The following is a 26455-nucleotide window of genomic DNA, read 5'->3' as shown; positions in this document are numbered from 1 at the left end:
TTGGACCAGGAAAGCTTGTCAGACAATGGACAAAAATACACACAGTTATGTCCCAGAAATCTATAAGAAAGCTACGCCAGAATAATGGAGGTTGTTTTAGCTGCAAATTAGGAAGCAACCCCTTATTAATACCTAGGAATGGTGGGATTTAGTGGTCAGGAGTCCACATACAGTACTTTTGGTCATATAGTGTATGAAGATATAACATGAGTCAGTGTGAGGAGGCAACAATGACTCAGTCTGTGTGATAGCAATTAAATACAAACTGAGTATGTGTGTGTGTGTGTGTGTGTGTGTTGGGGGGTTGTGATGTTTTTGTTGGATAAGTTAGTCATTAGTTTGTCAGGAAATGCCTCCATAGACATTCTCTAATTTGCTGCATTCCTCATGCCTTTCCTCCACTTTCATTTGTGAGCAAAACCATCTCATCTATATTCTTCTGAGTAAATTAGTATATCTACTCCTGCATGTTTTATAAGACTGGAAGCACTACTTTCACATGGACATCTGAAATGCACTGATGATTAATTGCTACAAATGCACCATAAGGTTGGAGATTAGGCCTGTTTTTTATATTTTTTATTCTAATTCATATATCACCAGCTATCCATTTTTGTGTTTCATGTTTTATTCTAGTTTGTGTAGATGAGGAAGATTGTCTTGCTTAAGAAGCATTGATCTGTTTTTCCTTGTATTACTTGCACCTACCAATTTCTACACCTTTATTATTTTGGACAATTTATTATTTTGTCTGTTTCAATAGAAGAATATATACAGGAATGAAGCCTCACTGTGTATATCAGCTACTTAGCTAATGTTTATTCTCATGAAGTTCTCACTCACATCAACGTTTTAGTTTTTTTTTTTTTTTTTTTGCTGTTGTTTGACATTCCAATAATTAGCTCACAGTACATTCATTCATCTTCTACCGCTTATCCGAACTATTCCCAGGTCACGGGGAGCCTGTGCCTATCTCAGGCGTCATCGGGCATCAAGGCAGGATACACCCTGGACGGAGTGCCAACCCATCGCAGGGCACACACACACTCTCATTCACTCACGCAATCACACACTACGGACAATTTTTTCCAGAGATGCCAATCAACCTACCGTGCATGTCTTTGGACCGGGGGAGGAAACCGGAGTACCCAGAGGAAACCCCTGAGGCACGGGGAGAACATGCAAACTCCACACACACAAGGCGGAGGCGGGAATCGAACCCCCAACCCTGGAGGTGTGAGGCGAATCTGCTAACCACTAAGCCACCGTGCCCCCCTCACAGTACAGATTTTGCTTAATTATTATTGCACTAGTGGTCAATAATAAAAAGTACAACAATTGCTACAAGAGGTCCCTTGAGCCAGGGATCATGTTGCCCCATGGTCACTCTATGAATGTTTTCATTGAATAAGGAACAGAGGACAGAACAGTTAATGACAGGGTTACCAGGTTTGCAGTATTTGTTCTAAACTAAGCACAGTGACAATGTCACAAAGAAAGTTTACAGCCATATATAAATTCTGTATATAAATTTATATTTTAATGTATAAATTTATCCCTAATGAACAAGCCAGAGGTGACGATGACAAGGGAAAAACTCTTTGAGATGATATGAGGAAGTTCCTTCTTGAGACGGAATGAATGAAAAAAGGAAAAAGGAATGAATCCTCATCTGGGTGAAACCTGATTATAAGTGTGATTATAGATGATTGACAGACAGGGGCATAAATGTGTTCTGTATGGTCAAAAAGTGCAATTTCTGAACCAAATAATTCATTATAGTTTTAAGATTAACTCTATTTGGTTAAAGTTAACTGTTTATATAAGACTTGAGTGCAAAACTGTTGTAATTACAGCCCTAAAGCTATCATAGCAATTGCTTTTGTAAGCCATTGTAGCAAACTGTTTGTATCAATTGTAGTCAAGAGTCATCTTTGTGGTTTGTAAGATATCCACAGTAATCTCATTGATCCATGTGGTCCATGTGGAGCCAGAGCAGTGAGTTGATTCCAAGTAATGAGAACTTCAAACAAGAGTGGCCGAATCAGGCAGGTCCAGAGAGTAATGGTTAAGGACATTGCTGCAGAATGCAAGAAAGGACACTGTCAAGACTAGCTATGACATATCTTAAATTGAGAGCCAGAAGTTAAAACAGACATGAGGGTGTCCTGGGAAATAAAGCAATCAGTCAACAAACCCGAGTGGACATGCGGATGTGTGGGGGGTGACAGCATTGTGGCTTATGAACCCTTTAGTAAGGTACCAATAAATAGTGTAGACTTTTGATTGGAGTAAGGTACTATGGTGAAAAACAATTCAGTGCTTTATATTATAGTCATGTATTTTATAAACATTACAAAACTGATGCCACTGCAGTGTGGATAAGATAGGGGCACGGTGGCTTAGTGGTTAGCACATTTGCCTCACACGTCCAGGGTTGGGGGTTCGATTCCAGCCTCCCCCTTGTGTGTGTGTGGAGTTTGCATGTTCTCCCCGTGCCTCGGGGGTTTCCTCCGGGTACTCCGGTTTCCTCCCCCAGTCCAAAGACATGCATGGTAGGTTGATTGGCATCTCTGGAAAATTGTCCATAGTGTGTGATTGCGTGAGTGAATGAGAGTGTGTGTGCCCTGTGATGGGTTGGCACTCCATCCAGGTTGTATCGTGCCTTGATGCCCGATGATGCCTGAGATAGGCACAGGCTCCCCGTGGCCCGAGGTAGTTTGGATAAGCGGTAGAAAATGAGTGAGGGTGAGTGAGTAAAGTTCAAATTAAAGACCATCAATGATGGTACCATGGTCTTGACAAAAACAGAAAGCCCATCCAGTATTATTTAAATCTGATGCTAAAGATTTCTGGCAACATGTGTTGCAAGTACGGCTGCTTTGTTCGAATCAACTAGAAGGAAGTTAATGAGCATTAACAAATTTTTACATTTTTAAGCTTGTGTCTTATCTGGCTTTGCTGAAACACAAACTGTTGGTGACCACTATAAAAAAACTAATACCAAGTTTACGAATAATTTTAACCAAGAGATAGCATATATAAAAATAAATACAATGGGCCTAAAGCAGAACCTGGTTGAACAGGAAACGTACCTTTGCATGCATAGAGAAATCAACATTTACATCTTTAAACTGATAGCCATCAGGCAAATAAGACCTGAGCCAGGAGAGCACCATACCCTTAATTCCAACAACATGCCCCTGTCTGTCAAGGTCAACAATGCTATCTTTGACCTATCAAGGTCAACAGAGTTTTCAATGCTATCAAAAGCTCCACTAAGATGAAGCAACACCAGAAAGGAGACACAACCCTGCTTAGAGACCAGTAGTTGGTTATTTGCTTCTATAACCAGTGCTGTTTCTGTGCAATAATGAGGCCTGATGCATTTCATAAATCTTATTCCTATGTAGGTATGAGCATAACTGCTGTGCTACAGTCTTTTTTAGGATGGTGGAGATAAAGGGGAGGTTTGATATTGACCTATAGTTGCATAGCTGAACCCAAGTGTTTTTTTAAGTGAATAATTGATCTTTAGAAGGGGTTTTAATTACTTCTTATATCAGTTCAAATAAATGTGTAAGTAAGTTATATATTACACAAATTATTTTGATGAAATTTGTGAAATTAATTTGGTTTCTCAGAGGGCAGTAAAACATTGGTCTGAAAATGTTTAGGATTAGCTAAGTTATGAAATTATCTGGGTTTAAATTTATAGTCTGAATATTTGCCTAATTTTTAAAAAATTAAAGTTAATTTAAAAATCCTAGTTAATTTTACTATGGTATTAAAGGATATAGAATTTTTTTCTATTAGGGTGGACAGATATGTTTACCTAGCAGCACTAAGATTTTCGGTAAGTGAAGAATTTTCTCAGGAGGCCATTTTGCTTGCTGTTAGATATACTAATAATTAAGTTTGATGCCAATTCCTTTCTAATTGTTCTAATGATCTTTTTTAAGGTGCATGTGTGATCATACCAATGTGCTAGGTTTTTTTTCTCTCTGGAGCTACATTATCTAGAGTGTAGTTTAACCTTAACTACGCATTTATTTGCCTGATCAAGATTTTTTGGGGACAAACAGTGATCTGTTGTTGATTACTCTGGGAGATTATAGATAAACAAGATTTGAAAAGTGCATATATTATGACTAAGACAGACTTTAATGAGATGGGATCTGAGATCGCTTCAGACTGTGAAAATTCAATATTTAAGAGTAAAAAATTACAGAAAATACCATGACCTTCATAGTCACTTGATCTACAGGCCCCTCTGAAAGTATTGGAATAGCAAAGGTCAGTTTATTTGATTTGCTATACACTGCAGTTATTTTGGTTTGAGATAAAAGGGGACACAATTGATCAAAATTTCAGCTTTTATTTTCTGATATTTACATCTAGAGGAGTTAACTTATAAAAAGGTAATTTTTGGGTGAGGTATTGGAACAGATAGGCGTAAAGTTACCAACTGCATTTTATTAAACTTCTAGTGTCTCCAGTCAGTCTCCTAAAATGCATGGTCAGTTGGGAATTAGCTTTCTTTTATTCTCTCCAATAGACAGCTCTATACACACACAGATCATCATCATATGATATATATATATATATATATATATATATATATATATATATATATATATATATATATATATATAAGTTAGCCACAAATTCACTTTCTCAATTTTATAGGTTTCTGGTGTCATTTGGGCAGAACTGCCATGCTGTCATTGCTTGCATGTTGTATTATTGTGGTGTCTGAGGTAATAGGATGTAAACATGCCTTTATTCTGACATTTCGAATGATTGTCTTTATCCCATTAGTCAGAATATAGGCATACGTATAATGTTAATGTAAGCAGATTCATCCTATAGGACTTTTTTGGTTTCTTAGAAACAAGATGTTGCCCAGAAATATCAAACATAAATGAATATTAAACTCTACACTAATATTACATGACAAAGATTAGATAAAACATACACACAAAAAAGCAAATGTAAAGTTAAGCTAGTTTTACATGGAACAGTGAGGCACACAGGAAACAAACAGAAAATGTTTATGGAATGCTATGAATCAGTGTTTCTCAACTCCAGTCCTAGACTGTGTTTACAGCACTTGCATGCTACACATAGTTAACTTTGCCCAAAACCAGTGTATAGAATATATACGAGTATATATATGAGTCAAAACATGACTGTCTAAGGGAGGGAAGGAAAAGATGAGTTAATCAAAATAGCAATGTATAAGAACAGGCACAGGGGGAGATCAAAAGGGCCAAACAATGACCCTTGTGGGTTTCCAGTGAATAGTCAGTATGGAACATGTTGTTCCCTGTTCCCAGCTAGGAAATAACCTTCTATCATGCTTGGGCAGTAATTCCAATACTCTTGTAATTCCAAGGTCTTTGGGTGATTCTATTCATTCATTCATTCATTCATTCATTTTCTACCGCTTATCCGAACTACCTCGGGTCACGGGGAGCCTGTGCCTATCTCAGGCGTCATGGGGCATCAAGGCAGGATACACCCTGGACGGAGTGTGATTCTATAAATTAAAATTGAATTGGTTTCCTGAGCCATCAAAATGGTCTCTCAGTTTGGTTTTTTGAAAAACAAAGTCACTGCACCCAGTTCAAAGATTCTGATTTGACCAGACATGAACCCCATACAGAATCTATGGGGTATTGTCAAGAGGAAAATGACAAACAAGAGACTAAAAAATGCAGATGAGCTGAAGGCCACTGTCAAAGAAACCTGGGCTTCCATACAATCTCAGCATTGCCACAGACTGATCACTGCCCTGCCGAATAGAGGCAGTAATTAAAGCAAAAGGAGCCCCTACCAAGTATTGAGTAAATATACAGTAAATGAACATACTTTCCAGAAAGTCAACAATTCACTAAAAATGTTTTTTTATTGGTCTTATGAAGTAATTTTTTTGCAATAGTGAATTGGTGGTTTTTTTTGTTAAATGTGAGCCAAAATCATCACAATTAAAAGTACTCAAGACTTAAACACCTTCAGTCTGTTTGTTCTGAAATTACATAATACAAGAGTTTCACTATTTGAGTTGAATTACTGAAATAAATGAACTTTTCCACGACATTCTAATTTATTGAGATGCACCTGTGTGTGTTATTTAATAGTTAAACATATGGACATTTGATCTATGTCGATTTAATTTTACTGCAAGATTTAAGTAATGTAACTAAACAAATATAACCAAAAAAAGTCTTTTTTAAATGATCTATAAACAGTAATAAAAAAAAATCCAATTTCTTGTGAGGAAAAAGTAAGGACCCCCCACTTTTATCCATTTGTACTTAAATTGGATAAAATTACTTACAGGTGTATCACATTAGGCATAAATTATTAGAACTTTGTTACAGAGCATTTTTACAATCAGAAGGAGAATGGACAACTTTAATTATCATGGGAGGTGTGCAAGGAGGAAACCTTTTCTGTTCAAGAAAAACATGAGAGCAAGACTTATGCTCATGAAAGAACACAAAGACCAAGACTTCTGGAATAATGTGCTTTGGACTGACGGGTCTAAAATTGAATTATTTGGAGACCATAACAGAGGGCATGTTCGGCATAAACTAAATACAGATTTTCAGCAAAAACCCTTTATACCAACTGTGAAACATGGAGGTGAAAGTGTTATGGATTGGGGATGCTTTGCTTCAACACGACGTGGCCAGCTCATCAGCGTAGAATCCATTATGAATTCTACATTGTATCAGAAGGTGCTTGAAGAACATTATGAGACCATCTGTCAAAAAATTAAAGCTCAGTCTGAACTAGACCTTGAAACATGACAATGATTTAAAACATACCAGTAAATCCACCATGGATGGAAAATGGAGAATTCTGGTATGGCCAAGTCAAAGACCAGATCTAAATCCTATTGAGATCCTGTGTGGTGATTTGAAACAAACTTTGCATGCAAGAAACCCCTCAAACATCACACAGCTGAAAGAATTCTGTATTGTGGAGTAGAGGAAACTTTCTTCAGGTTGATTTCAGAAACTGGAAGAAACGTCTACAAGAAACGTCTCACTGAGATTATTTTAGCCAAAAGGGGAAACACTAGCTATTCCTGTAGGTCATACGGTGTCCTAACCTCAGTTAAAATACTCATTTTGTTGATTTCTTTTGTTTAATAAGTGAAATCAAAGTCATTTTTATCGTTTACATGCAATTACATCACTCGTTGTATTGTTTACATGTTGACATTTTTTTAATAAAGAACTGAATATTTAATGGGGTGTCACATGAGTTTATATGTCAAGAGTTTCAGTTAATATTCACATCAAACATCAGAAGGGGAAAAAACTGAGTATTCCAGAAACTGCTAAGGAGACAACCATTTTTAAAGGAGAATAACCAGACAAGTGACAGGAATTCTATAGTAACAAATTAATATTCTTTAAAACTGTGGTGAGCAGAAAATCATAAGACCACAGCCAAGTCAAAAAACGTGGGCACCAACCTGGATAGTTGAAGACTGGAAAAAGAGAAGATGATTTTTTTTTTTCTAATCTAATAAGGAGTAGAAACTGATGTGATATTCTGCTATTGTTGCTCATGCACAAGATTTCAATACCAGCTTTGATGCAATGATCAAAGTCACAGAGATCAGACTTTTTCTTTCATGAACGTGTAGGTGTACAAGCAATTCTATTAAAATGGAATAAAGAATTACCATCTGCTCTTTACATCCGCAAGATTTAACCACTGGTACTGTATATGCCCTCATCGGTGGACTGGACATTCATTCATCTTCTACCGCTTATCCGAACTACCTCGGGTCACGGGGAGCCTGTGCCTATCTCAGGCGTCATCGGGCATCAAGGCAGGATACACCCTGGACGGAGTGCCAACCCATCGCAGGGCACACACACACACACACACACTCATTCACTCACGCAATCACACACTAGGGACAATTTTTCCAGAGATGCCAATCAACCTACCATGCATGTCTTTGGACCGAGGGAGGAAACCGGAGTACCCGGAGGAAACCCCCGAGGCACGGGGAGAACATGCAAACTCCACACACACAAGGTGGAGGCGGGAATCGAACCCCGACCCTGGAGGTGTGAGGCGAACCTGCTAACCACTAAGCCACCATGCCCCCCCCTGGACTGGACATAAGATATAAAAATATAGCAAGCATAAAACAGCACATTTTTATGTATACCTAATAATTCAGTCATTCATAAAGGTATATGGTAGCTTAAAAGTTCATACAAAATAGTTTCTGCTTCTAAACTAGTTTTGGCTTTAATGCATTTAACTTCCACTTTTAAAGTTAAGAGTTCTTGTGTTTGCCTTCATTATGGGTCTTGTATTATTATTATTATTATTATTATTATTATTATTATTATTATTATTATTATTATTATTATTATTATTATGGGCTATAAGCACCAAATCAAATAAAAAAATACTTAAAATAAAGCTATTGGATGTTGGAGGCATACATTTTTCTATAATGTGTTTGTACACAGTAACATTACAGTTTCCCTTCACCAAAACATTTTCTAGAATGACAATGTCCCTGTGCACAAAGTGAGGTCCATGAAGACATATTTTGCCAATGTTATTTTGGAAGACCATGATTGGCCTGTACGGAGCTCTCACATGTAATGCTGTAAAGCCTATGAAGACATTCAGGACAATTGTACACTGCAATTGTCACATCTGAACACCTTTTGGATTACTTGAAAGACCAACTGCACCCCAGGTCTCCTTGATCAACATCAGTGCCTGAACTCACTAATGCTCTTGTGGCTGAATGAACACAAATTCCCTCAAACATGCTTCAGTATGAAGTGTTTATCTAAGAGTGGAGGTTATTAAAGCAGCAAATCTGGAAAAGGATGTTTAAAAAGAAAATATGGGTATGGTGGTCATTTGTCCACAAATGTTTAGCTATATAGTGTATACAGAGCCTGAAGCCTCTGAAGCCTCTGTATGTGATCAGGTTGTGATTAGATCAGGGAAAACTTGACAGCAGAACAAAAGCTTTGAACAAATCATACTGCTGTCACAACTTATTATTGTCCATTTAAGGAGATACTTACTGCTTCCTTCAACTCTACCTTGAAATATGAACATTGGTCATATTTGACCAAAGTTAATGTTAATGTTAACCGGTTTTATATTACAAAGGAACGTTCATCTCATCCTGTAACAGCAGTGCCTTCCTTAAAAGCTTACATGTGAAAACACTTAAAAATGGCAGGTTAAGCTAATTTGGTTCCTACAGGTAGTCAAATGAATAATGAATACAATGAATTCAATATATTGAAATAATTTAATTAGCACCTGGTTTATTTGGGATAATATTGAGACTGTGACAGAACATCCAATTGGCATATCTAATATACACTATGGATGACTGTCCCTGAGGTGGCTCAGGATAAATGGCAGAGGTGTAACAACTGAAGCTACAAAACCTGTGGGTCAAGTTTGGATAGATTACCACCTATGGTTAACTGGGCTATTCCTAGACATAAATACTATAGTCAAGGTAAGACAGAGAAAAGTAAAGGTATTGTTTTACATATTTTATGACACAACACACCAATAAGAAAAACTAATACCATCTAATAAGTATATTATTATTATTCATTTGGCTTACATATTCATCCAAAATACTCTACAAGGAAAGCAGAACACTGTTTGAAAATGTTTTTTTTCCACATATGTTTAAGTAAAATAATAAGCAGGGTATTGGATAACAACACAAAGGTGGTAAAATTAACTTTGTATACAACAACAGATCTGCATCTCATAAACCTTCAGTACTAGCTATTGCTGCACTATATTAGAGAATGCAAAATTAATGAACCTTCGAATGATGTGACTTTTCAACAGAATAAAAAAAATCACAAGAAGGTGTAGAACTAAAAAAGTCTCACTGAACGTGCTGTAGAATAAACAAAAAACAAAACTACAGGATTGCGGAAAAGGGATTAACATTAATAAACATTGTATGCAAAAAAGGTGTAAAAGGTTCCCCCCCTTTTTTTGTTCTTAACACTTCAGGAATTCAGCTTTTGATTAAATCCCATTTTGGATGATTAACAAAACCCTTTATCTTTTTAATAAAGATATTGTGAAAAAATCTATAAACAAAAAGCTCTATAATCATAATCCTGTAATGCACCTCTTTCTGTCACATGTCTGAGCAGCTGCATATTAAAGGTTAGGGTCTATAAACAACCTTTAACCATTTCTTGGAATGAAATTATAAAAGTCTACTGCAATGAAATCAGATAAAATAAAGAAGATGCCCTGGTGCCTAAGTCTAAATCACATAATAAGGTTATATATGTAAAATAATACTGGAATCCTGTGCAGTAAAGATTCCTTACTACATGTCTAGGGTATGTGGTAGCTTAGCTGTTAAGGTGTTGGGCTTTCAATCGGAAGGTTGTGAGTTTGATTCCTACGTCCACTAAGGCCCTTAACGCTCAGTTGTATAAAAATGATATAAAATGTAAGTCACACTGGATAAAATCTGTCTGTAGAGTCAGATTTCATTGTTTATTTTATGTCTCCAGTTTCCAATTTGTATGAAGAATAAGACATTTTCTGTTTTTGATTTCATTGGAATAGTTAATGATCATTAAAGGTGTTAAAGGTGAAATGCTTGATAGGTGATTGGAACTTAGGTAGTATTTAGTTTGATCTGATATAGAGGTGTATCAGTAGATCAGTTTTGGTGTCTAATTCTAAAATAAAGTCGACATATTGTCTGGATTTTGATGGGGTGATGGGGTTGAAGACAAGAGGAGATGAAAGATGCTCAATTAATTCATTATTAATATCAAAGCAGCTTTTGCAATCCATCCACTGTACACTACAGACAGGGCCTTCGTGGCCACGATTCAACACTGTCATTTAAAATCACACCGAAATTCACAATCAGAAAGATAAAAACGCAGTAAACGAAACGCGAAACGTGTTTTTTTTCTTTCTTCTCTCTCTCTCTTCAATTTCCATAATGATAAACTTAACCAGGTTCACTCGCTGACGTCAACAACCTATCTTGATCTACAAAAAAAAAAGTGTAAGGATGGAAGAGAGATGTTGATTGACAGCCGCGTGAACCAATGAGAGCGTGTGTAGTAGCGGCTCTTTAAAGCGTCTGCTAATAGGCATCGCTGTAGGGAGGGGCGAGGTTGTTGGGCGTCGAGGAGAGTTTGGTTGACAAACCGTAACCAGCAGAAGGTGACGAGTTTAAAAAATTGGATTATTTGGTCGTGTGAAGGCGTACAGGGCTGTTTAGACGGGCGGGGACGTCTTTATATTTCCGTCACTTTTAAAAGTCCCCCCTGCTGTTTCGTTTGAGGACTCGTAGGTCGTTGGACTCCCGATGCTGGGCGACGGAGAGCCGCGGCGTGTTGCTACAGAGTTAAAGAAACCACAAGTTAACACGAGACGGGAAGAGGCTGTATGCTGTGTGCTGTGCTAACTGGCTACATAGGCTATGTATGAATGTGTAACTGGAGCTGACAGAGGTCCATCAACCCCTGCGTTTTAATGTATTTTTATAGTATAGTTGATGTTTTATTATAAGTGCAAGTTGTCTGAAAATATAAGTCTCACCCTAGTGCGCATGGAAACCTGTACTTTTATTTTAATGAGAGATCTGACATGGTGATATTCAGACTTCTGTGCATCAGTGGACACGCACTTGTGCTTGTAATGATCCTGGGTTTAACAGACTGGCAATGAAACTTGTTGGGAAACTTTAATCCGGTCATTGTGGTGGTGTTGATTGCTGACACTGAGTGCCGAGGTTTGGACTCCTACAATGAGATGGAGTTGTGTTGATCATCATAGAGACACACACACTGGATGGATTTCCCTATTGCACCCTGCGCATGTTCACACTCTGTGGATTAACTAACCCTTATCGGCTTCCTATTTCCTTTAGATTTTGATTTACAGGATCTTTGACATTGCCACAGTAATGGTTTTTAGTCTTAATGCCTTTTTTTAAAAAAAATATATAATAATAATTTAAGACATAATGAAAAGTCTGTGAAGTGATTCTTTGGAGCATCCTTAATTTATAGGGGCTGGTCAGTTGTTGATCATACCCATGATTTCTTGCTTGTATGCCTGCAGACTGTCTAAACAAGTTTAGCACTAGTTTTGTTTCGGAGAACGAAAAAAAAAAAGAATAACAAGGAAAGAGACTTGAACCAGGAAGCCGGTGAAAATGGCCGGAGAGCGCACGTACAGCGCGCACGACTCCGGTGATGACACCTTGTGTCCCAGGGAGCGACATGAGCATTTCCCTGCCTATCTCAGTGGCGCCTCCTCTTCCTCATCCGCCACTTTGTCGCCCTTCTTCGAGAACATCGGCGGCTTTCTGTACCGTAAAAAGTTGGAAAAAGGCTTTTTGCAGTACCGCGAGGTGCTGGACGAAGACAAGCGGCTCCACTCCATCCGGGCTTTCCACGCGGGGACGACCGGGCGCCCTCACCACACCCTGGAAGACACGTACCGGCTAGTGGCAGAACACTACTGGTGGGAAGGTATGTTGTTTTCCCAGGATTTAAAAGCTTAGTAACTGCTAATAATAATTTGTAACAAGGAGTATTTTTCCTGTGCAAAATGAACGCGTAAAAACGCACACGCCTGCAGCACCTTATAATGATTTTTCTCGCGCATCTTCACTCCTCCTGGTGCGCGTTTCTGGACTCGTGGGTTTATCTTCGGAAACTCTTCACGCGCCGACGCAACATCTACGACTTCGCCGTGTCGGTGACGTGTGAAAGTCAGATTTCTCTCCCGAGTTATCTTGGTCGACAGATGCGCACGCCTTAAAGGCTGGGCTATTTGTTTGTGAAGAAACGAACTGGTCCACCCGGAACACCCCTCAACCTCGTACACATAGCTCAAGTTTCAAACCTGTTAACTGGGAATTATTTTTCTAAGATTTATTTTAAGTCTTCCACTTCGTTGTAGCCTTTACATTTTATATTAGTCTCAACTCCTGGAAAAGTCGGTATAAACCCAAAGCTTCTGCCTCTGCTCACTTAACAGCATTTACAGTAATACTGAAAACAACAACAACAACAACAACAGGGATATCAGGGCATCATCAGAGTCAGAACAACGGGTCAGTGGGCGTGTGGGAGCCTAGTGGTTAAGGTGTTGGGCTACCAATCGGGAGGTTGCAGGTTCCATCCCATGTCCACCAAACTGCCACTGTTTGGCCCCTGAGCAAGGCCCTTAACCCTCAATTGCTCAGTTGTGAATGAGATGATGTAAGTCGCTCTGGATAAATGTGTCTGCCAAATGCTGGAAATGGAAATGAAATGGAAACATCTTCATGCCAAATTTCATATTAGTGTTCTACATGGATTATTTTCATAATGGTTTAATATAATTTGAAACACATCATCTTGAGATGTGAATAACAAATGAATCAAATGTTAAATGTATCAAATGTTAAATGTATATTAATTGTTTAAAACTATACTGTACAGTATTACTGCTCCTTTGCACTCCCCTATAGTATACTGTATAAATGAAGCTCTAGTATTGCAGACATGGCAAACATTTGACAGTATTCATTCCCTCATGAAAGGTTTAAATGTAGAAATCATTATCCTAACTTAGCACTTATTGGTTCTTTTGAAAACCTTTGCTGAGAGATATGCTGCCATGTTTTGTGATTTGTTTGTTAATCCACCGTGTGTGTCATTTTCAGGAATGTACTTTCAGGTCAGAGAATTTGTTCAAGGCTGTGAGGAATGTCATCTAAGGCAGGCTAAAAAAGCAGAGGTAAGTCGTTTTGTTTGAGTGTTTTTGTTTTTGCATTATATTCTTTTTGATCTTGTTTTAATGTTTAGTTGTCTGACTTGCCCTTTTCTGTGTGTTTAGTACTCAAACTTGAGGAACATATCTAAGATGGTGAAATCACATAGTCATGAAGTTCTGAGCAAGCTGAATAGCCAACGAACGGCTGGACTGTTCTGTGACATCACACTGAAAACTGGTAGTGGCCACTTGTTTGTTGCCCACAAGGCAGTGTTGGCAGCCGTGAGCGAGTATTTCCAGGAACTCTTTACTGAAATGGACTCTGCCTCTGAACCCCAGCCACATGTTGACCTCACAGGTAAGCTGTTTTAAACCATTTCTTTTGTTTTTCTTTTCTTTTCAAAATGTAACGGTGTGTCACGTCTTACTAAGTATGTAGATTCCTAAGATGTATGAGTGTAGTAAAATTTCTGCCTGGAACTGAGTAAAGAGAGTCTGCTTTGTGCACACCACATATGAAGAAGGAATGTACTGTTCATGAGATTTGCTAATTGCTTTTCATGTATTCTGTATTCTGTTTAGGTTTCAGTGAGGAGAGCTTGCTTGCTTTGCTTGAGTTTTCCTATACATCCACCCTGACACTGAACTTGGGCACACTGACTGAGGTAGCAGCAATGGCTCGCCACCTCCGCATGTGGCCTGCTCTGGAGGCCTGTTCAGCTCTACAGAGTGAGCAAGAGGCTGGCCAGCAATCCTCCAAACCGCTAAATCCCATAGGAATGCCATCTGTAATGCCTGGGATTTCCTCTCGGAACACCTTGAGAAACCAAAGCTCTCCCACAGGAAGGACAGCAGCGTTTAAAATAAAAAGGGAGAAGGAAGAAGGTGGATCCTCAGAGCCTTCGCAGAATAGCACATTGCACAGCAGTGTACACATAGTAGAGGGGACTGATGAATCTGACAGAGAAGGCAATGATCCAACGATAAATGCCCAGTGCCAAAGCCAGGCCCTTTCCAGTTTTCAGACAGAGGATAATGGCTTTCCGTGCAGCCCAACTCGCAGGATGAAACTAATGGACTTCAAATCTCCATCCAGCAAGAGGAAATTGTCCCCTCGCCCCTTATCAGTCATCCCAACATCTCCCTCTACTTCCACTCGATCCTCCTCTCCATCCCGCCGGCTGCTTCGCTCCACACCAGGAGCTGCACTAGCACTGCGTAGGCTCCTGCCCAAAATTGACCTCACTTCCAAGAGGAAGAGGAAGTCCTCCTCATATCAACGGATATACAGGGTAAAGACTGATTTCTCTGCAGAAGCATCCCGATCTCTGCCGAGTTCAGTAATCCCAGTGAAGGTGAAACAGGAGGCAGAGGAGCAAGAAGTGTGCAGTGCAATCCCACAGGATGAAGTGCACAGTCCACGTGCTCAGGAGAAATATCGACTACTTAGTTTCCTTGGCTTACAGAGGAAGTCTCTAGTGCCTGGCCCAGAAGAGCTCACTGGATGGGGACAAAAAAAGAGACTTAGGAAGTCGAAAGTGAGTGACTACTCTCTCACTGCCCGACGCAAACCCCGTGCACAAAGTCTAGGGGGAATTGCGTCTGGCCTGGGAGGTTTAATAGGAGTCAGCTCCACGATGTCCCTTTGTGACATGACCAGAATGGATCTTCTGAAAAAAGTGATTAAAGTAGAACCCCATGTCACCATGGATAAAAAAATCAAAAGTAAAAACACCACAGCTGGTCAAATAGGGCATCTGAGCGTTAGGACCACACGCAGTCAATCAATGAAGGTAGAATCAGTAGTGACTTATAATGAACGTCAATTAAGAAACCATTCTACCAGCCCAAACAAACTGTTACCTCAACCTCCAGGCAGAGAAAGGGTTAAAGTGCAAGGATCCCACACCCATCCAAAGAAAGCTACACCAAGGACAAAACAGGAACCCCAAGATTATGCCATCTCAGACACTGCCCCCTCCCGCGGAGGCACACGGCACAGTAAGGGACCCGCAGTAGCTCCTTCTAAAGTCAGAGTATCAACCCCTAAGGGTGGTCCACCCGTGGATCGCTCACTTAGAATCACTACCACAGAATCAAAGCGTATGTTGCGCTACAACATTGGACGGTCCACCACAGACAGACGCAAAGGTCAAAACAAGTCAGTCCAAATAAAGACCAAACAGACAAGAGAAGTGTGTAAATCAAACAGCGTCAGAGAGAACAAAAAGAACATGGCACCCAGAAAGAGAACAGAAGATAAGGTGGGAGATCTTGCGGGTACACGGGGTTGGGATTTTTCCAATGCCAACCACCAGCACTATAATAATCCTTTGTATAAGGTTATAAAAGAAGAGCCAGCAGACCCTCTACCCCTGACCCAGCCTTTCCTAAATAGTGATGCTTCTGACCTGGGTAAACGTCAGAGCAAACCACCTGTGAAACTCTTAGACCAAGGTTTTCTCTTCGGGCTTTGCCGACCATCAGGTGGAATCAAGAGAGAGGAGGAGAGTGTGGACATCTGTTTGACTCGCTCTGTCTCCCACAGTAGTGCTTCCCATAGCAACACATCACCTGGCATTGTCAAAAGAGATCGGATTAGAGCAAGGATTACGTCAGAGGGATCCGGGCTAAATGGACCTCACTGGGCTGGGCTTGGCAACAGGTCAACTTCCTCTTCTCAAAGGGTGCTTGTCCGAGTGAAGAAGGAAGAGGAAAAGATAGATGTATCCCAGCAGGCAAAAGCTAATAGAAGTTTTATACCGCTAAAAGACAGCAAAGGGAGCTGTAAAGTTAAGAAAGAGCCACCAAAGACAAAGGTAAAACTGATTGTGTGCATTCATATAATGTGAATTTTGAAGTCTTTGTAAAGCAGCAGATTTCTGTAGAAAGCTTTGATGAGTGAGTAATTCATGTAAATACACATACATAAAAAATTACCAAATTACAATTTTTTTTTCTCATACGTAGAATGTAAACAAGCTGTATCCTGTGAGCAGTCGGCACACCGTTATGCTGGAGTCCATCCGACGTGCACGCGTCAACCAACAAAAGGGTTCCCGTGGTCAGTCCTCTGGCGGTGCCCATGTGTGCCTACAGTGTAGAGCGTCTTACAGAGACTGTGATGGACTCATCATGCACCGAATCAGGCACATTGAAGGGAAACACTGGCCATGTCCTGTAAGTTATAGATGACTATATGACCGCACTGCTGTCATCTCCCTCTTAGTAGTTCTCTACTTAATGCAATACCTTACTCAATCCTTTAGTGTTTCTGAGCTTTGCAGTGTGAAACGTGTTTGTTTTCAACATATCAACATTATACCAAGATATCGCTCTCCATTTGGCCTTCTGTTTTCACTACCCTCATTTTTTTTGACTCTCACATTTCTGTGTTGTTTTGCTACAGTTGTGCAGTAAGACGTTCTTCAGACAGAAAAATGTAAGAAACCACATAAGGACACACAATCCCAAACTCTACAAATGCCGGCAGTGCATTGCTTCCTCTTAAGGTAACGTGCAATTGTATAAATCAATCAATAAAGAGATTATTGGTACATCAAGTATTGATGCTGTAACATACATATTTAACACTTTTCTAAATTCCACAGGTGAAGAACACTGGGACAAAACAGTGAAACCTTTCTTTTTTTTTTTCCTTAAACTTTTTTTTTTTTTTTTTTTTAAATATAAACTGTAAATACATGAATGTGTTACACGAGAATGAAGTTCAGTCTATAGATGTAATTATGGTTATTGGTATTCTGTGATTCTTTTTTTTCCCTCCCTCGTACAATAATTGTAATTGTTATTTAAATAACTAAACTAAAGATGTTTTGCAGTTTAGTTAGATGGGGAACTTGAACCATTGATGTTTCTCTCAGGGGATGGAGCCTGGTGGTAATGGCAATATTTGTAAATGAGGATTGTGTAGAATGCTTTAAGAAGATTACTACTATTGTAATTACTGCAATTATGTTATTGTTATTACAGTTATTTTTTATAAATAGTATAATCTTGAGTGCACTTAAAAAGGTAGCTTTGTTTTGAAACCTAAGAATACTTACCAAGTGGTCAGGTGAGAGTTCTGGGATCTACTTGAATGGTGGCTGAGGTGGAGGCTTTTGATCTGCGCTTTGTTCACGATAATTTGAGAATGATCAATAAGACAAAATAAGACAGAGGGGGATAGCAGCACTGAATCATTCTCTAAATGAAAAGGGGTGGTTGGATGAAATAAGATTTACTGCTATCGACTTGATGAAAATGCCTTTCTTTGCTCATATTTGCCATCTTAATCTTTGTTGAAGGGCAGATTTCGTATCTCTGATTTAAAATAAGGGAATCCCAACAGGTCTAAATGTGACTTTTTACAATGTCGGATATGTTTTCCGTATATTGCTCTTTTGGAAATTAGTTTTTATCAAGGCAATTGAATACCTTCTCAGATTGAGAGGGTTTTTTTTTTTGTTTTTTTTTTTTAAGTTTTTTTTTGTTTTTAAAAGATCCAAAGCTTCCACAGGATTTAATGCAGTGAAGTTGTATGAAGTTTTAAATGTAGTGATTTTAGTCTGAAACCACAGATGCTTTCAAACTGTAAAAAGACCAATATCAAGATAAATAAATTTTGAATTTTACTCTGCAATCGTGTGGCAATATTGTCATACCACTAAACACAGTGATGATGGGTTTCGAATTAATATACAAAGCACAAAAGAAAATCGGGTCTCTACTTTTTTTGTGATCTGAAAATATTTTTTATTTCAACTAGTCTGTGGCATCTTCAGTAAGTACTTTGCATTGATGGGATCATATCAGGTTGTTACTATAAGATGAAAAGGCATCAGTGTATCAGCACAGCCCACTGTCAGTTTTTCTTGATCAATCTTTAACAGTTTTAGTAATTATTATTATTATTTTTTTAAATAAATAAATATGCATGACCTAATTGTGGTAAACAAGAAATACATGAAAATCCACTGTAGTTGTTTTGTGTGCTATTGTGCATTTAAACAAAAATTACGATGTGGCCTCAACAAAACAGTCAATTATTTTATCTTCTACAATAAAATGTGTACAGAAATCTCTACAGACTTGTTCCATGTAAGCCCAAATATAAATTATATTCAAAGACGGATGTTTGGTATGTATTTCAGGCTTCAAGTGGCATTTCACTACTAAGCACTTCTGTGCTCATTTTTTTACTTTAAACTTTAACATGTATGTTAAATGGACACTGACGATTTAGTTACTTAATTGTAATTGATTCAAAATAATTAAGGTGAGGATTGATTGCAGAATGTTAGCATTAACTTGGTAATAAGATTCAGCTCGTCTTTCAGATATTTTCTGCTTTCAAGCTTATAAATCCAAATATGAAATACCTTAAAACCATAATAAGGAAAAACAAGTATCACTAAAATCAAATAAAAAAAGCTTGCTTTTCTATCTCTAAGTGTAATATAAATATACTTTAATGACTTTCAGCCCCACCCGTGGCTGCATGTTTAACTGTGTCCAACCTTTGTGTCATCAGAAGAAAAAAAACCCTGGGTTTCAATCATGAAGACAAGATTTGACTGTGAACATTTATGTACTGAGAAATACTTTCCGTTAGAAATCTTTCAATTGTTTTAAAAACAACTGAAGAATGTTAGTATGTTTTAGCACAGCATTCTATGTGTTTAGAAAGTTTCCGTTTATCTCTGAGATGGTGGTGAGGGTGATGATGCTTTATCACTACGAGTATATACTAAAGTAAAGCATTTTAAATATTTGTTAATTAATTAAATCCAGACCTCTTTTTGGCAGTCCTGTGACTGCCAAATATCTTGGCAGTCACATCATGGAAAAATGTTATTTAAATGTACAGAATGTAAATCTTACATAATTTACTCAATTATGCTTGAGGGCCCAGTATTCCCTTATAATCATTTCCTGATCTAAGTTTTGCCTTAACAAAGGAATCGGAGTCCTCGCGAAGGGAATACGAAGGTGTCATTCAGGAATTCCACAGATTCTGAAAGGCATGTGACATCCTGCAGGAATTCTTAAAATCCTCCGCATTGACAAATCTTACATTTGTAAGTACAAACACACGCAGGTCCGAAAACTGCAGGGATTTTGGCATTTCTTTTAAATAATTTATGGTATAGTGTACCCGAAACTGAGCAGCTGAGGGTTAAGGGCCTTGCTCAAGGGCCCAGCAGTGGCAATTTGGTGGTGCTGGGATTCAAACACAACCTTCCATGCAGTAGAGAAACGCCTAAAGCATCATGTGACTGGATGAATAGTCAGTACATTCCTGCAAGTCTTTTCCTGATGGATATTGCATTTGTTATGGAACAAATACAAAATGATACTTCTGATTTGTATTAAAAAAATTATTTATGCATGTACATAATTATTATAGTTTCAATAAAAAGAAATGAAAGTCTGCTCAGTTTCAGATCCCAATAGTTCACCACCAAGGATATCCTGAATACACAGTTTGTCTTCATTATAGATAATCCTTTATATGACATTTGCCACTCAATTACAGACATTCTGCTTGATAAGGAAAATGAGTAGTTTAGCCACACTACCCTTTAAAATCGGATATTACCTTCATACACACTGCATCTAGTCTTTATTGTTCACAAAGTCTGGTTTAAACCACACAACAGATACATTCATGTCAGCATAGTAATTTGCTTTTGTGTAAAAAAAGCTACACAAGAACCATAACTGAGATCAGAACAATGAATATATTATACAGCACATGAATCATACAGCATGTTGTACGCAGAATCATTAATTACATCGAAGCACACAGCGTACAGTGCATTCATATTTCCTTTACATGGTTGTAGCTCTTCTATAAATCTGAAAAAAAAAAAAACATTTCAATGCTTTTTTAATCTTTTTTTTTTTTTTTCCATATCTACCTATTTCTGTAGCACTTAACCTGCACAGGGTTGCAGAGAACCAGGAGTCTATCCAAGCGGACACGCTGGATAGTGTGCTAACCTATTGCAGGACAAAATCACACATTTACACACTACAGACAATTTAGAGATACCAATAAGCCTTTATCTCCTGTCTTTGGAGTAGAGGAGGAAACGTTGTAAACACAGGGAGAACATACACAAAGAGAAGGCAGGAATCAAACCCCAAACCCTGGAAGTGCAAGGCAAACATAATAACCACTGTGCCACTGTAAGCCACTTTTTTTTGCACACAGATGTAATCTATGGAAATTATCCAGGACCATTTAAAAAGAATGAAGTCAATTAAATCTAAAGCAACTGATTACTAAGCAAAAACAGTACAATCTCAATATAAGCTGGACTGAACAAATAAAAAAAATTTCACTGACATTTTGAAGGTGTTTCAAATATACACACTGTTCTAAAGATGGCCACTTAATGATTTGCACATTGTAAGAAAAATAGCAAAATAACATTCATTTCATTCATTCATTCATTTTCTACCGCTTATCCGAACTACCTCGGGTCATCTCAGGCGTCATCGGGCATCAAGGCGCAAAATAACATCCTTAAGTAAATCTACAATTTTGTCATTCATTGTAAGTAATGTAACCAAGGCGAAGCCAGGAAAATTAAATCTTGGGATTCTTTGCAAATTCATAAGCTTTGAGGAATCAATGAACAAAAGGTCTATGAAAAATCGAAGAACGAAGCAATATGAACACTTATGAGCCATACAAGCCATACAATATGAGCCATACAATTATGAGCCATACAATTATGAGCCATACAATCTCTCACATTGTTCAAGAGATGTTGACAGCAGAATTTCTGTTTTGTTTACATCGCACCCATCATTTAACAGCAAATGTGTGGCTTATCTAACAGTTTATGGTCATGTGCATAAAATATACTAAAAAATGAACATTTCTATTTGTGGGATACTCTGCTGGTATAGATCTGCATGGACAGCATGGGATTGCTGTGGATAGAATCACTTGCAGAATCTCGCACTTTCTTTGAACTGCCATTGCGTCGGTCAGCATTGAGCTCAGGTCTTCATCAGTGAACATTTGAAGACTTCGGCAGGATGGAATTAGTGTTAAATCTATAATGAACTCAGAAATGACCCTGACCTTTTAGTACCTCAGGAGCTCTTGGTTACACAATTCCACTCGGCTACAAACTCTTGTAGAAAGGACATTATTTACATTTAAATTATTTACTGTCCAGTGTCACTAAAATGAGGATGAGGTTCACTTCTGAGTCTGGTTCCTCTCAAGGTTTCTTCCTCAAATCTCAGGGAGATTCTCCTTGCTGCCATCACCTCAGTCTTGCTCATAGGCATAAATGTGATAGATAAATAGCAATTTAAATTGAAACTTTCCAATTTTATTCTCTTTCTATTCTTCTGTAAAGCTTCTTTGAGAAAGTGTCAATTGTTAAAAGCGCTATACAAATAAAATAAATGAATAAACTCTATTCTTGTTTTCTAATCATAGTTAAATAAAACATTCTTAACATTGTAAATATTTTTAATGCAGTTAAAAAGTGATGTAGCAGAAGATATTGCACATACAATACAAGGACCGACAGTCATTCTAGCCAACATTTAAAGCGCGTGTTCGTGGTAGACGTGCATTTGGCTTGACATTTGGGGACATGTGGTTAAGGCTCTGGGTTGGTGATTGAAGTCAAGTCAAGAAGCTTTTATTGTCATTTCAACCATGTATAGCTGACACAGTATGTAGTAAAATGTTTCAAGCCAAGCTACCACTGTTGAGCAAGGCCCTTAACCCCCACTGCTCTCTGACCCCATCTTCCGAAGGTGGGATATGCAAAGAAAATAATTCCACTATGTTGTATATGTGCCAATTATAATTATTGCATGTGATCATTTATGGAGTTTGAGGGACAAAAAAAGGCTCCAATCATTAACATAGAAGTGTATAGCTTGTAGGGTGTTTGTTAGGCCATCTAGGCTCAAGTGATTAAGGCTCTGGGTTGTTGAATGAAAGTTTGGGGTTCAAGCCCCAGCACTGCTAAGCTTGGGCCCTTAACCCTATCTGCTCCAGGGGTGCTGTATCATGGGTGACCCTTTGCTCTGACCTCAAAGTTGGGCTAGGCAAAGAAAAGTATTTATTACTGTGCTGTAATGATTATGTGGCAATTATAAAGGCTTCTATGCCCCAATTTCATTTATGCATTTCATTCTTCAGCATTGGGGCACTGTGAATTAAATGATTTGTGTGTTCATTTTTGGGAGAAATACTAGCAAGTTCATTAGAAGATATCCTGTTCCAGTCCTGTGCACATCTCTAGTTCAAAGTACAGGTGTCACAGATGGCAGTTGTGATGGGCTTAAACTGGAATGGAAAAAAGAATAAAAAGTGTCTAAAGCTGTCCAATACTTTTGAATCCTGACGAAGCATGGCGATCTTGTTACATTAACTTGATTAACAAAAGGAGGTTTACTGAAATTCTCACCACAAACAGCAGTCCTGTAGAGTACTCTGAATAATCAAAAGCAAATGAAGCATTAATGTTAAAGAAAGTCAATGTTGATGGTCCTGTGAATCAGGGACCAAGTTCAAAATGTTTTGCATGATCACATGGCTCTGGATTCTGTGACATGTGCACACCTGTTGCCCTTAGCAGCAACATCTCTTTTTGCATAACAAAAGGGTCCATACTCCTCACTGAAAAGATCAGAACTTCCCCTACCCTGGAATTAGATGCCTTTATTCTCAAGGTCAGAATATTCATCAGCAAATTGGCCACGGATGTATAAAATCAAGCACCTAGGTATGAAGATTGCTTCTACAAACATTTGAGAAAGAATGGGTTCTAGCGTGGTACCGTGCTAGGTTGCCAAGTGTTCATTCGTAAAATTTCCTCACAACTAAATATTCCACGATCAACTGTTAATGGTGTTATAACAGAGTGGAAGCAATTGGGAACAACAGCAACTCAGCAATGAAGTGGTAGACCACATAAAATCACAGAGCGGGGTCAGAGCATGCAGACGCGCACAGTGTCAACAACTTTCCGCAGAGTCAATAGCTACAGACCTCCAAACTTTGTGTGGCCTTCAGATTAGCTCAAGAACAGTGTATGGAGAGCTTCATGGAATGGGTTTCCATGACCGAGCAGCTGCATCTAAGCCTTACATCACCAGGGGCTTTGCAAACATGATATTCAATGGTGTAAAGCTCAGCGCCACTGGACTCTAGATACGCGATGTGTTCTCTGTAGTGACGAATCATACTTCTCTGTCTGGCAATTCGATGGATGAGTCTGGGATTGCCAGGAGAACAGCAATTTCCTGACTGCATTGTGCCAAGTGTAAAGATTGGTGGAGGAGGATTATGGTGTGGGGTTGTTTTTCAAGGGGTTGGATTTGGCCACTTAATTACAATAAAATTAACTCTTATTGCTCAGTATACCAAGACATTTTGGACAATTTCATGCTCCCCACTTTGCAGAAACAGTTTGGGGATGGCCCCTTCTTGTTCCAACATGACTGTGCACCAGTGCACAATGCAAGTACCATAAAGACATAATGAGTGTGCTTGGTGTGGGGGAACTTGATTGGCCTGCACAGAGTCCTGACCTCAAATCCGATAGAACACCTAACAGAACACTTCTAATAGAAAGGTCAACAATTCCCATAAACACACTCCTAAACCTTGTGGAAAGTCTTCCCAGAAGAGTTGAAGCTGTTATAGCTACAAAGGGTGGGCCAACTACAGATTAAACTTTTGGCAACATAGTGTTTCTGGTGATTCTGAAACACTGAAATTTGAAGCAAATATACAATATGGCTAAAACCATGTGGAAACCTGACATCCGTACCCTCAAAGAATGACTCTGTAGCATTAAGATTTCCCTTCTTAGATTGGAACTAAAAGGTCCAAACCTGTTCCAGCATGACAAAGCACCTGTGCAAAAATGGAGCTTCATAAAGAAATGGTTTAGCAATGTGGAAGAAGTGGAAGAACTCGAGTGTCCTGCACAGGGCTCTGACCTCCACCCCACTGAACACCTTTGGGACGAACTGAAATGCTGACTATGCACCGGGCCTCATTGCTCAAAATCAATACCCGAGTTCACTAATACTCTTGTAGCTAAATGGGCACAAATCACTGCAATCTACATAAAAAAAAACAGCCTAAAGACTTCCCAGAAGAGTGGAAGCTGTCATGGGGGAACAAAATTTTACTTTTGGTCATATATGAAAGTCTCTATACACAGTGGAAATGAACACTTTTAAGCAAAATGTTTTGCAAAATGTGTGCTTAGTGTATACTATATATAATGTATATTACTTTCAGATAGATTTTAAGTTTCTAAAAAAAAAAAAATATCTTGTTCATGGCTGGATCAGGAAGCTGTCACAAGGTTGCAATAGACTTTAACAGGACACATGGCAACCAGGTCACACACGACACTGCTGCCAAACTGAGATTTGGCAGTTTGGCAGCAAAGTTGGGAGCAACGACTCCATGTGTGTTCTGCTGAGTGTTTATTTTCCCAATGCATTGAGACTTTTGGTACACCCTGTATTATAATTCAGGACTATCTGAATTTGGATCATGTAGAAACAGTGCACTGCATAGATCACTCACATATAGATCAAGAGCTTCAGTTAATGTTTACATCAAACATTGGAATCAGAAAGAAATATGATCTCAGTGACTTGATCTTTGACATGGTTATTTTTGCCAGACATTAAGGTCTGATTATTTTAGAAACTGCTCATCTGCAGTTTACGCAATGGTGTGAAACCCCCCCAGAAAACCCCTAATCATAAAGTGAGACTGCAGAGTTCTTCTGGCGGAAATGCTTTGATGAGAAAGGCCAGAGGAGAATGGCTTGATTGGTTCAAGCTTACAGGAAGGCTGTAGTAACTCAAATAACCACCATTTACAAATATGATGAGCAGAAAAGCATTTCAATATGTATAACTTATCAAACCTTGGTGGATGGGCAGAAGTCTATCACATTAAGATCCAAAACAGGAAACAGGATGCTGAGGCTAAATAGGGATGAGATTCACTTGAAACTGTTAGAGTGAAGACTGAAGGGGGAAGAACCAAAACATTGTCTTGTACCATATGGAGGCAAAATAACTAAACTATCCATTTCTTATAGACTCATTACTCACTCATTCATTTTCTACCGCTTATCCAAACTACCTCGGGTCACGGGGAGCCTGTGCCTATCTCAGGCGTCATCGGGCATCAAGGCAGGATACACCCTGGACGGAGTGCCAACCCATCACAGGGCACACACACACTCTCATTCACTCACTCAATCACACACTACAGACAATTTTCCAGAGATGCCAATCAACCTACCATGCATGTCTTTGGACCGGGGGAGGAAACTGGAGTACCCGGAGGAAACCCCCGAGGCACAAAACCGGAGTACCCGGAGGAAACCCCCGAGGCACAAGGAGAACATGCAAACTCCACACACACAAGGCGGAGGCGGGAATCGAACCCCCAACCCTGGAGGTGTGAGGCGAACGTGCTAACCACTAAACCACCGTGCCCCCCATAGACATAGGCTTTTCATAACACCTACTGTTTCAGATCTGAAATTTAGTTAATATAATTGATTGAAGTCATGTTTAAAAAGTGGCAAAACCTTTTCTGTGCATACTTGGTTAAAAATATTTAGACAAAAATATG

The 26455-nt window shown here is 38.8% G+C and overlaps 1 protein-coding gene across 2 annotated transcripts; it reads left to right on the top strand.

The window, feature by feature from the left end:
* Window positions 1–11213: 11213 nt before the first annotated feature.
* si:dkey-229b18.3 (uncharacterized) lies at window positions 11214–18878 on the top strand. 2 transcript variants are annotated; one of them, XM_060876009.1, is made up of 8 exons: window positions 11226–11244; window positions 12148–12560; window positions 13742–13815; window positions 13915–14149; window positions 14374–16610; window positions 16762–16971; window positions 17201–17303; window positions 17403–18878. In XM_060876009.1, exons 2-7 carry the CDS (start codon window positions 12242–12244, stop codon window positions 17300–17302), a joined length of 3177 nt encoding a protein of 1058 aa, XP_060731992.1. In that variant the 5' UTR covers window positions 11226–11244; window positions 12148–12241; the 3' UTR covers window position 17303; window positions 17403–18878. The 2 variants fall into 2 exon arrangements, with proteins under 2 accessions (XP_060731991.1, XP_060731992.1); XM_060876008.1 differs by having other exon boundaries at window positions 11214–12560.
* The last annotated feature ends 7577 nt before the right edge of the window (window positions 18879–26455 follow it).

This window comes from Tachysurus vachellii, chromosome 8 (assembly GCF_030014155.1).
Source record: "Tachysurus vachellii isolate PV-2020 chromosome 8, HZAU_Pvac_v1, whole genome shotgun sequence".
Classification (NCBI taxonomy): Eukaryota; Metazoa; Chordata; class Actinopteri; order Siluriformes; family Bagridae; genus Tachysurus; species Tachysurus vachellii.
The sequence above is the reverse complement of the archived record's forward strand: the minus strand, read 5'-3'. Positions and strand labels throughout refer to the sequence as shown.